The sequence below is a fragment of the Dasypus novemcinctus genome, chromosome 15 (assembly GCF_030445035.2).
Source record: "Dasypus novemcinctus isolate mDasNov1 chromosome 15, mDasNov1.1.hap2, whole genome shotgun sequence".
In the NCBI taxonomy this organism is placed as follows: Eukaryota; Metazoa; Chordata; class Mammalia; order Cingulata; family Dasypodidae; genus Dasypus; species Dasypus novemcinctus.
This window is the reverse complement of record NC_080687.1, coordinates 13,561,120-13,574,827: the sequence shown is the minus strand read 5'-3', so window position 1 is coordinate 13,574,827 and position 13,708 is coordinate 13,561,120. Positions and strand designations below refer to the sequence as shown.

Genomic DNA, 13,708 nt, shown 5'->3' with positions numbered 1-13,708 from the left:
AAAAACATAAATATATGTGTCAAGAAATGCAACATACTCCAAACAGAATAAACCCTAATAGACGTAGTCTGAGACACTTAGTAATAAGACTGTCAAATGCCAAAGATAGAGAATCCTGAAAGTAGCAAGAGAAAAGTAATTGGCACAATAAGGTCAATAAGACTAAGTGCTGATTTCTCATCAGAAACTATGGAGGTGAGAATGCAGTGGTATTATATATTTAAGGTACTGAAAGAGGAAAACCACTAGCCAAAAATTCTTTATTCAGCAAAACTCTGCTTCACAAATGAGGGAGAATTTAAGACATTCACAGATAAACAGAAACTGAGAGAGTTCTTCACCAAAAGACCCACCCTATAAGAATTGCTAAAGGGAGTCCTTCAGGTTGAAAGGAAAAGACAGGAAGAAGTGAAGATCTTCAGTAAAGGTAGTAAATAGGTAAATGCAAAACGCAATAGTACTGTATTCTTAATATATAACTATTCTTTAATTTCTATAGGAGTTAGTAATACAATTAAATAAGAAAAGCCATATTTCCTGATTATTGACACACCAAATATAAAGAGGTAGGAGACAAAAATAACATAAATAGAGGAAATGGAGGGATATGGAGCAGAGAATGTATATGCTAGTGAAGTTAAATTGGTATCTTTTCAAATTAGTAAGTTATAGACATAGGTTATATAATACAAATCCCAGGGTAGCCAAAAGAAATTACTTAAAAATATGCAGAAACAGAAAGGAGAAAGGGATCAGTCGGTTATATCCAAAATGATCAATTATACAGAAAAGAAGGTTGCAAAAAAAGAAAAGGGAGACAAAAATGATATAAGACATATAAAAACTGAAGGACAAAATAGCTGAAGTAAGTACTGCCTTTACAGTAATAACATTGAGTGTTAATAGATGAAACACCCCAATCAAAAGACACAGATTGGCAGAATGGATAAAAAAGCATGATCCAGTTGTATGTTGTTTCCAAAAGACTCACCTTAAAGACACAAATAGGTTGAAAGTGAAAGGATGAAAAAAAATATAATCCATGCAAATAGTAACCAAAAGATAGCTGAGGTAGCTATACTAATAATGGACAAAATAGACCTTAAGTCAAAAGCTGTTACAAGAGACATAAAGGACACCATCTACTAATAAAAAGGTCTGTCCACTAATAAGAATCAGAAATATGTATGCACCTAACCACGGTACCCCAAAATACATGAACCAAACACTGTGAAATTGAAGAGAGAAATAGACACCTCTACAATAAGAGTTGGAGACTTTAATACCCACTCTCATCAATAGTTTGAACATCTAGACAGGAGATCAATAGGAAACAGAGAACTTGAATAGTATGATGTGCTCGACCTAACAGATATATACAGAATATTGCACATGAAAACAGCAGGATACACATTCTTCTCAAGTGAATTTGGATCATTCTCCAGGATAGACCACATTTTGGGTTGCCAAAAAAAGTCTCAATAACTTTAAAAAGATTGAAATTTTACAAAGTGTCTTCTGTGAACACAATGGAATGAAGCTGACATCATTAACAGGAAGAAAACTGGAAAAGCCACAAATATAAGAAAGTTAAATAACACACTCTCAAACAATCAGTGGGTCATAGAAGAAATCACAAGGACTATCAGTAAATATCTTGAGATGAATGAAAATGTGAACACAATGTACTGACTGAAACTGAAACACTGAAACTTATTGGAGGCAGTGAAGGTAGTGCTAAGAAGGAAATCTGTAACCCTAAATGCTTATATTAAAAATGAAAAAAGAGCTAATATCAAAGACCTAACTGCACACTTGGAGGAACTAGAAAAAGAACAGCAAACTAACACCAAAGCAAGCAGAAGGAAAGAAATAAAAACAATAGAGCAGAAATAAATGAAATTGAGAATAAAAAACAATAGAGAGCATTAACAAAATTAAAAGTTGATTCTCTGAAAAGATCAATAACATTGACAAACTTTTTGCTAGACTGACAGAGAAGAAGCAAATAAAATCAGAAATGAGAGGGGAGACATTACTATTGACCCCACGTAAATAAAAAGGATCATAAGAGGATGTTGTGAACAACTGCATGCCAACAAATTAGACAACCTGGAGACATGGGCAAATTTCCAGGAACACAAAAACAATCCACACTGACTCTAGAACAAATAGAAAAATCTCATCACGACATTATAAATGAAGAGATTGAATCAGTCTTCAAAAACCTCCCAACAAAGAAAAACCTGGGATGGCTTCACTGGTGAATTCTATCAAACATCCCAAGAACAATTACAGTCAATCCTGTTCATACTCTTCCAAAAATTGAAGAGAAGGGAAAACTATGTAACTCATACTATAAGGTCATTATCATTCTAACACCAAAGCCAGATGAAGGTACTACAAGAAAAGAAAATTATAGAAGAATATCTCTTATGAATATAGATGCAAAAATACTGACCAAATACTAGCAAATTGAATTGAACAGTACATTAAAAGAATTATACACCATGATCAAGTGGGCTTTATCCTAGGTATACAAGGATGGATCAACATAAGAAAATCAATTAATGTGATATACCACATTAACGTATTGAAGGGCAAAAACCATAAGATCATTTCAATTGATGCAGAAAAGGCATTTGACGGGCGGCAGACTTGGCCCAGTGGTTAGGGCGTCTGTCTGCCACATGGGAGGTCCGCAGTTCAAACCCTAGGACTTCTTGACCTGTGTGGAGCTGGCCCGTGCACAGTGCTGATGTGCGCAAGGAGTGCCGTGCCACGCAGGGGTGTCCCCCGCGTAGGGGAGCCCCACGCGCAAGGAGTGCGTCCCATAAGGAGAGCCGCCCAGCGCGAAAGAAAATGCAGACTGCCCAGGAGAGCTGACACGGCAAGATGATGCAACAAAAAGAAACACAGATTCCCATGCCGCTGACAACAACAGAAGCGGACAAAGAAGACGCAGCAAATAGACACAGAGAACAGACAACCGGGGTGCGGGGGAAAGGGGAGAGAAATAAATACATAAATATATTTCAAAACAAACAAAAAACAAAAAAGAAAAGTCATTTGACAAACTCTTGCATCCTTTATTGATAAAAACAGTGAGAAAAATAGGAATAGATGGAAACTTAACATGATAAAGGGCATATATGAAAAACACAGCTAACATCATAATAAATGGTGAGACTTAAATCTTTCTAAGACAAGAAACGAAACAAGGATGCTCAGGGTCACCACTGCTATTGAACTTTGTACTGGAAGTTCTTGCCAGAGCACTTAGGCGAGGTAAAGAAATAAAAGGCATGCCAATTGGGAAGGAAGAAATAAAACCTTCCTATTTGCAGATGGCATGATCCTATAAGTCCTTGAAAAATCTACAACAGAGTTACTAGAGCTAATAAATTCAGCAAAGTCGTGGAGCACAAGATCAACACACAAAAATTAGTAGTGTTTCTATACACTAGTAATGAGCAATCTGAGAAGGTAATCAATAAAAAATATTCTATTTTCCATATCAACTAAAAGAATCAAATATCCAAAAATAAATTTAACCAAGATGTAAAGGACTGATACATAGAGAACTACAGAACTTTGCTAAAAGAAATCAAAAGATCCAAGTAAATGGAAGGACATTCCATGCTTATGGATTGGAAGGCTAAATATTGTTAAGATGTCAGTTCTACTACAAACAAGTTATAGCTTCAACACAATCCCAATAAAAATTTCAGTGCCTACTTCACAGAAATGAAAAAGCCAGTCATCAAATTATATGGACTGGTAAGAGGCCCTGAAGAGCCAAAAACATCTTGAAAAAGAAGAATGAAGTTTAAGGACTCACATTTCCTAGTTTTAAAGCTTATTACAAATGTACAGGGGTCAAAACAGCATGGTACTGGTACAAGAATAGCTATATAGACCAATAGAATTGAATCGAGAGTTTAGAAATAGACCATCACATCTTTGGCCAATTGATTTTTGATAGGGCTGCCAAGTCCACTCAATTGGGAAAGAATAGTTAGTCACCAAATGGTGCTGGGAGAACTTGATATCCATATGCAAAAGAATGGAGAAACCTATCTCATACCATATTACAAAAATTATCTCAAAAAGTATCTCAGACCTAAATATAAGAACCAGGAATATGAAACTCCAAGAAGAAAATGTAGAGAACCATGTGGTAGGCAATGGTTTCTTAGACTTTACCCCGAAAGTACAAGAAAAAAAGAAAAAAATAGATAAATGTGACCACATGACAACCTTTTCAAAGGGAGAAAATATTTGGAAAGTACATATCTGATAATGTTTTAATATCCAGAATATATCAAGAAATCCTATATCTCAACAATAAAAGGACAACACAATTAAAAAAAAATTTTTTTAAAAGATTTTATTTATTTATTTAATTCCCCCCTCCTCTCCTGGTTGTCTGTTCTCTGTGTCTATTTGCTGCGTCTTGTTTCTTTGTCCGCTTCTGTTGTTGTCAGCGGCACCGGAAGTGTGGGCGGCGCCATTCCTGGGCAGGCTGCACTCTCTTTTGCGCTGGACGGCTCTCCTTACGGGTGCACTCCTTGCGCGTGGGGCTCCCCTACACGGGGGACACCCCTGCGTGGCAGGGCACTCCTTGTGCGCATCAGCATTGCGCATGGGCCAGCTCCACATGGGTCAAGGAGCCCCGGGGTTTGAACCGCAGACTTCCCATGTGGTAGACGGACACCCTAACCATTGGGCCAAGTCAGTTTAAAATTTGACAAAAAACTTGAATAGACATTTTTCCAAAGAGGAAATACAAATGGCCAAAAAACATATGAAAAAATGTTCACTATCATTAGCCATTATGGAAATGCAAATGAAAATCAGAGCGAGATACCACTTCATGATAGAATGGGTTAAAAAACCTGGAAAATTACAGGTGCTGGAAAAGATGTGGAAAAATAGGAGCCCTCAACCAATGCTGGGGTGGGAGTATAAAATGATGCAGCCACTGTAGAAGACAATTTGACATTTCCTTAGAAAGTTAAGTATAGAATCACCATATGACCTGGCAATATCACTTCTAGGTACATACCCCAAATATTGAAAGGAGGGACTTGAACATATATTTGCACACTGATGTTCATAGCAGCATTTTGCACAATCGCCAAAAGATGGAAGAAACACAAGTGTTCATCAGTTGATGAATGAATAAATAAAATGTGGTATTTACACATGGTAAAATATTATTCAGCCATAAAAAGGAATGAAATTCCAATACAAGTGACAATATGAATGAACACAAAGATATCATGTTGAATGAAATAAGTCAGACACTAAAGGACAAATATGATCTCACTGACATGAAATAATTAGAATAAGCAAACTCATAGATTCAAAATCTAGTGTATAGTTTATCAGGGATGAATTGAGGGTAGTAAATTGGGAGTTAATGCTTAAATTGTATGGAATTTCTATTTAGGTTCATTGTAAAATTTTGGTAATGGATGTTGGTGATCATCACACAACATTGTGATTGTAATTAGCAGCACTGAATTATATATGTGACTATGGTTAGAAGGGGAAATTTTAGATTGTATGAATGTTAGTAGAATAAAAATAAAAAAACAGGATTGCACAAATAGTCAACCCTATTGTAAACAATGGACTGTAGTTAATAGTACAATTATAAAAATGTTTTCATGAATTGTAACAAATGTGCCACACTAATGCAGTGTTGATAACTGGGTGGATTATGGAAACTCTTTTTTTAAAAAAAGTATTTTATGCATGATTTCCCAGAAAACTTATAACCTCTCTAATTAAAAAAATAACAAAAACTCCTTAAATGGCAAAAAAAGTAAAGCCCCACATCATTGTGAGGAGATAGCAAATGTGAATATGCAGGACCTAGCCAGCAGATAGGTACTAGGGGATACTACCTAATGTTATCTGCAGTTTAGCTTATTCAGAAATCAAACTGAGGAGCTTGTGGGGGCTAATTTGAAGGACATGGATCTATTAATTCCCACACATGTTCCCCATTTGTTTCTGGAATATATCCGGGAACCAACATCTTTTCCACTTTTACTCCTAGTCCCTAAGCTCAATGCCTTTACTGAATTGTGCTTTAACAATTGTATCTTCTTATGCTAAAATTACTGCAGGGACTAACCTCTCTTGAATGACTTGCCATGAAAGATTATGATATCATATTATACATATTATCATTTAAATCTGCTTTATCCAAGGATACCTGGTTAGCAAATAACAGACCTGGGATTCCAAAGCTGGGTGCACATGCTCCTTGCCTGCCAGGAACGCTGCCCACTGCTGCCTTCCCCTACCTTAGTGTCCCCCTGTGGAGGTGCAGGCGCCATGTTTAATTTATCTCAGGGTTAGAAAAAGTCTCCTAGGGGCAAGGGATAGGCTTGCTTTCTTTTCTTTCCCTCCCATCAAGACAAAGTGAATGCTGTGATTGTTTTTTATAGCTTTTTGAGTTATTGCCAGCTAGTTGAGGCTCAAATTCTGGACCAATTGTTATAACAAAGTGGAACCATGTAGACAAATATGCAGGTGATACTGTTTCTTTGATATTATTTTCCAACTCTACTTAGAGTTTATAGTAAATTTTCCCCTTCTCTTGACTTGTAAGCACCCAGGATAATTCATCCTAATTAGGGATATTGGGAAAGTTTCATGGGGAAGGAGTTCTGAGATGGAGCATAAAGGATAAATTAAAATTCAGTAGTCAGAGTCATATTAAATCATGACAATTCCTTATTATTTTAGTATCTTGATGCAATCTATTTAAAAATTTTTAAAAGATGGACATTACTTGCTAAAAGGCAGATTCTACATAATTTTTATACTCATAGAGTTACTGCATATGAAAACTTATTAATCAATGAAAATATTAATTACCCACTTTGTATTCATTTTATATTTCTATGTGAGTTCTCTAGGAGCATTAATAATCTTTTTTTTTTTTACTTGAAGGCCTTTGCTTTAAAAGCAGTTCTTGGTGTATTTGCTTATATTATATGCATTAAAATATACAGAGAAAACAATTCATGTCATTAATTCCTCTTCTATAAAACAGTAAAACACTGTCTCCCTGGAACAATTCTTTGAGGTCCTTGGACTACATGTAGCATTCAGTACCAATCATCAGCTCTCTTTAGAAAACCATCAAGAAACTGGAATTTTTACAGGAGATAATACCTAATTACTCCCTTTCACAGGACCATCAATGTCCCCAAATGTTACAGTAGAATGATGTTACATATCTTCTGGTCAAACATTTTTCTTGTTTAGATGTAAGGAGATTGAGGCCAAGAAAGATGAGGTGACTTTTCCAGAATCCATGTCTCTAGTTAGTGTCCCAAGCTGGAACCTGGCTCTCTCTGCTCTCTCATGGTCCTGAGTTCCTTTCTCTGTTCCCAACATGTTGTTCACCTGAGATAACGTAATTTGTACACCACCTTTGCATGTGGAGTACCTCTCTTTTACATTCAGTTAATCATGTCAAGATGGCATGCTTGTTAATCTCCACCAGTAATATTTTCTTTCATCTTGGTGTATTGAGAGCATTGCATATTTAAATCTATACAGCTTTGCATCTCAGAAAGTGATTTAATCTATAGCAGATCCGTCTTGTCTTCATGTTTGTCTTAATTGCAATAGTGATTGAGAAGCTTCAGGTTTCATTCTGTGGTGGTTCTGGATATGCTTTCTTAATCCAATATATCTTTGAAACTACTTTTTTTTTTTAGGAGTTCAAAGTTTGAGTTTCTTGTCTTGACTATTGGATGCTAGAACAGAATACTATATGGGACCATGGAAATGTCTTAGAGAATAATATATCATTGAGATACCTGTGGCAAGACTTATTGCTTAAGTATATAGATTAATAAGGGTACCAGGGCTAGTACAGAAACTTCTTTTGCACATTTCCCTGTAATTTGATGCTAGAATTGGTTATGGAAAAGTGTAAAGTGTTCTAAGCATTAAAATACATTTTTTTTGGCAACGATTTGCTTGCCTTGTTAAAATGATTTTGGAAAAATATAGAAAGAAAGAACTTCATCTTTGGTCTTTTCAACTTACTACATTTTGATGTGTTTCTTCTATTCTTTAATTTAGGTAAAATATCTGTTTTCTGACAAAACTGGAACTCTTACCTGCAATATCATGAACTTTAAGAAGTGCAGCATTGCGGGAGTAACCTATGGGTGAGTGTGATTTTTGCCTCCTAAAAATTTCATTTTTATTCTCCAACAAAATAGGTTTATTTTTAGCTGCTTACTCAAATATTATGACTTTCTGGTTTTTTGAAAGGATACTTTATAAGGAATATAGATATGTTCTTATTCAGTATGTTGAAATGTATTCCCAATGTAACATTGAACAGTTAAATCATGGTTTATTTTTGCAAATATTAACTGAGAAATCCCAGGGATCTTTAAGTTTATACTTAACTCATGATTTGATCTTCATGTCCGTGTTTTGTTTTTTTTTTCACCACAATTTTGTGATCATTATGCTTTCCTTCTCCTTGGAAGTCATTTCCCAGAATTGACAAGAGAGATGTCTTCAGATGACTTCTGGTAAGTAGATTACTGAAGGTTCGGTGGAAAAGACTTCGGAACGTTTTCATTTCTCACCTGAATATCTTTATATGTAAATAAAAGTTCCATGTATGCTATTTTAAGAGAGAACCAGAATAAAATTTAAACTTTAACACAGTTTAAAAGTCTAATAATACTATAGACATTTAATAAAAAATAGCCAGCTCCTAGCCCAATACTTTCCATCCATTTCCTACTTCCCAGAGGCAACCAACTTTAACTTTCTAAACTTTGTTTGCATTGTTTTGTTTTGGTATTTATTTCTGTATTTCAAAATAATTTATTTGTACTAGTTTTTGAATAAAAATAACTTTCCGACATTGTCTTGGACACTCTGCTGTGGAAGAAGAGTGTTAGACCTGCTCCTCTGTGTGTGACCTTTCCCACCCCTCTCCTCTGCCCTCTTGGAAGCATTTCCATTTTTCCACTATCCTTGGCTTAGGCAATTTCAAACCTCTGCCTTGGTGTAAGTGTGTTTCTCTTAATTATGTTGGGCTCTTAATATTAACTACATGTGGGCCCCTTCTATCTACAGTTTTTTGAATGAATTCTTGGAAATGCCCTTGTGTCATTTCTGTGATATTTTTCCTTCCCTCTAACTTCTTTGTTCCCTCTGGATTTCCTGTTAGATATTGAACTTCTTGGCTTAATCCTCCAATTGCATGTCATTTTTCTATTCCATTTTCTATACATACACACATATCACACATAATTTTCTGATATCACCTCAACCTGATCTTCTAGCCTTCGTGGTGGTGTTGTAATTTAATCTCATTTTTGTTTTTTTGTTTTTTTTTAAGATTTATTTTTTAAAAAATTTATTTCTCTCCCCTTCCCCCTCCACCCCAGTTGTCTGTTCTCTGTGTCCATTCGCTGTGTGTCCTTCTGTGTCTGCTTTTATTCTTTACAGCGGCACTGGGAATCTGTGTCTCTTTTTGTTGTGTCATCTTGCTGCGTCAGCTCTCCATGTGTGAGGCACCACTCCTGGGCAGGCTGCACTTTCTTTCGCGCTGGGCAGCTCTCCGTATGGGTGCACTCCTTGCACATGGGGCTCCCCTATGCAGGGGACACCCCTGCGTGGCATGGCACTTCTTGTGCGCATCAGCACTGTGTGTGGGCCAGATCACCACACGGGTCAGGAGGCCCTGGGTTTGAACTGTGGACCTCCCATGTGGTAGGTGGACACTATTCATTGAGCCGAGTCCACTTCCCTCATTTTTGGTTTTGAGTGCATCCCATACCCTTGCCTGTGCACTGCTCTTTCAATCTATCGATCTTCTCCTCCTCAAAGTTCTGGTGCTTTGGTATCGTACTTTTATCAAAGGCCTGGTGACCACTGGCTGTCTGCTCGTATTTTAAGATCTCTACACGGACAGAGCTGATTGGTATTGGCGCAGCTGTGTGCATGTATATATGGCATGTGGTTGATGACTGGTTGGCCTTGGGGGATGATCAGGCAGGATCCCCTATTTTAGTAGGGGATGGCTGGAGATCAGTATCTGTGGGTCTTCTCTATAGGTGCTCAGTTCTCTTCTCGTGAGAACCCTTCAGTCTCCTGCTGAGGCTGTAGACCTCACTGCTGTTGTTATGGGAGCCGAGTGGGAGCAGTGGGCTGGTGATTGTACCTTTCAGTGGAAACAGACTTTCACTTACACAACCATTTTGGGAGAATGAACTGACACAGCCACATGTGAGCCTGGGTCCAGGGCTACCCTGGTTTAACGTCTCCAAACGATGAATCCAGCTGCTGGCTGCATGGCTCGTGGGAGGATTTTTGCAGGCTGAATCCTCCACACATGGTTTTGGAACCAGTCCTGTTTTCAGCCTTCCCCATACCTGGGCTTCCATTTCCTGCACCTTCACAGGTGCTGCTGGGTGCATCAGCTTGCATGTTAGGTGCTTCCTCTTGCAAGCTGTGGGTTTCTGTTTTCTCTGCTCTACAATTCTCTGATATCTGTTCATCATTGAGAAGTCTCTCAGTGTCAACGCTACTTCATCTCCTCTCCCCTTGTCTTTTTCCTGAGGAAAGGGCTTCAGGAGAGACTGGAGATGGATGCCTATACGAACCCCTTTGCGTGTTCTCCAGGATGTTATAACACACAGCCATCGTACTAAGTTTCCTGTCTTGTAATAATTACTTGCCTACATCTCTCTCTTATATGCGCTCTGGCCATAAATGATTGCATATTTGTGATGCAGTCATTCCTCTTGTTTTGCCTGCTCTGAGCAGGTACTTTGGAAGTTTCCCCTGGTAAAAGTAACACAGGGAGCAACTAAAATGACAATCATGGTGGTGACCCTCGGCTTCTGTTTTCCCTCTTCGAAACTATTTTCTTATTTATAATAACTTTAAAATATTTTATTTATAATAAGGTTAAGGATTTGATGTATTGAGGGTTGGAAGAATAAACAGTATTCTAAATCCTTAAGTGTACGTCCTTAGGTGCAATTCTTCTTGAAGACAGGTTCTTACTAGATGTGATCATTTTAACAGGGTCCTTTGGATCAAATAAATAAATATTTTCTATTCTCTCCTGTAGCCGGCTGGCCCCTCCCACCAGTGACTCTTGTGACTTTGACGACCCCAGGCTGTTGAGGAACATTGAGGACCGCCATGTAAGCCTGCCATTTTGCTTCTAAGACATCAAATGGCTTAGAGTGTACTTTTTGAAAAAATCAGTTTTATTGAGATGTATTCACATATCATAGAGTCTACCTTTATGTCCATTTAATGATTTTTGGTATAATCAGAGTTGTGCCTTAATCACCACAATCAATATTAGAGCATTTTCATTACTTCAAAAAGAAAAAAAAACCCTACTCCTTAGCAGTCACCTCTCCATTCCTCTATGCTTCTCCTGCCATGCATGTCTGCTCATCTAGTTCTGTCATTATAAATTTATTTATATTTACAGTTTATGTAAATGGAGTCAAACAATAGGTAGTACTTTATGTCTGGTTTCGGTCACTTGTAGTGCACTTTTATAAAAGTGTCTCGAAAGCTGCACTTTTGGAGGCTGGGGAAGAGATCTGCCTCAATTTCCTGGTGTCAGTACTTCAGGGAAGCGATCTTAAGCACACATTGTGTGGTGAATACTGTGCATAAGTTAGTGTAAGGTTGCGTGTAAGCATGTCGTGAAATTATAAAGTAGTACATGAGAAAAGTTCTGCAGTTCTGTTTCTTCAAATTTATGGGGCCAAGAGGACATATATTTTGAAAAATATTTTGTAATATTCTTCAATTAGGATACTTCAGAAAATAAAGTAAGAGATAATAACAGATTGCCTTTATCAAATCCTATTATGCATCAGACAATTGACCTACATTTCACTTAGCACTTGAATTGCCCCAATGGGGTGATGAGGAAATCGTGAAGAAATATGAAGTGACTTGGCCAAGAGTTACCAGCTGATAAATGTAGACTTGAGGCTAACTTAAATCTGTTGGATTCTTCACCATGGCATCACACAGCCTCAGCTATTACAGCAAACCAGTTGCACACTTCATTCTTATTTTAAAGGCTATCCTGAAAAATACCAATGTATAAAGGTATTCAATGAACATTGCACTGACAACCAGTTTAGTCAGTATAAGCTAGGTTAGTTTAATCTGATATTATTTATTCCTGAAAAATACTCTAGATATAAAGTTAGGTAACATGAGCAGAATTAAAAGCTTTATATTCAAAATTTTATTAGGAAATAAACATGTTTAGAACTTTCTCCAAATTTCCATGGAAAAATCCTTCTCTTCTCTGCTGTAGTTAGTGTGTCTGTTAATGCTAAACCTTTTCCAATGGTGGTTCTCAAATGTGAGTGTGTAAGGAACCCACCCCATGAGCTATAGTTCTGCAGTGCTGACTCTGCAGCTGGGGTGCTGATGTAAGTTGTCCAAGGCCTTGCAGAGAATTGCCATGCTTTGTGTTCATGGTTACAGGCATCAAGGAGGTACTTTTTGGTGTCTGCTCTTAGAGGTAGGTGAGTGGTAGTTCAATGACTGGACTCAACTCCTAGGCTAGAATTTCACCAAACAGAAGAGTGGTATCTCAAAAAGAAAACCTTTTCTGAAGAGGGTAATGTTACTCAAGGGCACTTGTCTGTTCAGTTGCTGTGAGGACTTGTTTCCTGAAAGAGGAAACAAGTATTTCCAAGTAGTATTCAGATTGAGGGTAATTACCAGGTTGGTCCACTAAACATGTCTGGTCAAGTTGGGAGGGTGATGGGAAAGGAGAAAGGGGAAGGATGACACAGAGGCTTAAGAAACTGTTGTTTGTTGTAGTCTCATAGGTTGTTTTCTTAGCATACATCAGTAATTGAAAAAGTAGAAATGAGTGGGAAGCGGACTTGGCCCAATGGATAGGGTGTCTGCCTACCACATGGGAGGTCTGTGGTTCAAACCCCGGGCCTCCTTGACCCGTGTGACGCAACAAAAAGAAACACAGATTCCCGGTGCCACTGATAAGGATAGAAGCAGTCACAGAAGAACATGCAGCGAATGGACACAGAGAGTAGACAACTGGGGGGGGGGGGGGTGGGGAGGAGGAGGGAGAGAATAAAAAATAAATCTTTAAAAACAAAAAATGTAGAAGAGAGACGAGAAGAACCTAGTGCTGGGTTAAGCATAGCAGCAAACTATTGGCTTTGTTTAAAAGGCTCAATTATTTATCCATTCAGTAGTGAAAATTTAAGGGAATAGTATATCAACTACCTTGTTAGGTATGAGGGTAAGAGATAGATTAAAAGACACTCAAGGGATTCCTGTTAATTGGGAAAAAGGCATGTGCAATTATTAAGAGACATTATACACTTTTGCATCACAGGATAGGTATGATGTGACTCATTATGCAAGTGGTTGTTGTCATGGCTACCATAATTTATGTGTGGGCCAAGTGGCCACCCACTGAATGCCACTGGATGGATGTTTGCACTGACTTATCATGGAAGCCTGGTGGTCAGGGGCAAATCCTCAGTGTTGGAGGAGAGACCCCCTGGGGTCCCATGACATGTGCTTCTGGAATCCTAATGTTTGAATGTTTAAATACTTAGCTCAGGTAATTTATACACACAGAGATGGTCTCTCCAAGACTGACCTCCTGCTTGTGTAT

The 13,708-nt window shown here is 37.8% G+C and overlaps 1 protein-coding gene across 3 annotated transcripts in view; it reads left to right on the top strand.

Annotated features, from left to right (window-relative positions):
* The window catches only part of LOC101445555 (phospholipid-transporting ATPase IB), a 675,309-nt gene that overhangs the window by 174,263 nt on the left and 487,338 nt on the right, over positions 1-13,708 (top strand). For all 3 annotated transcript variants that reach the window (XM_058277045.2, XM_071208176.1, XM_058277047.2), the window contains exons 14-16: positions 8,119-8,207; positions 8,538-8,582; positions 11,144-11,219. In XM_058277045.2, the coding sequence (XP_058133028.1) occupies positions 8,119-8,207; positions 8,538-8,582; positions 11,144-11,219 (210 nt within the window). The remainder of the gene's footprint in view (positions 1-8,118; positions 8,208-8,537; positions 8,583-11,143; positions 11,220-13,708) is intronic.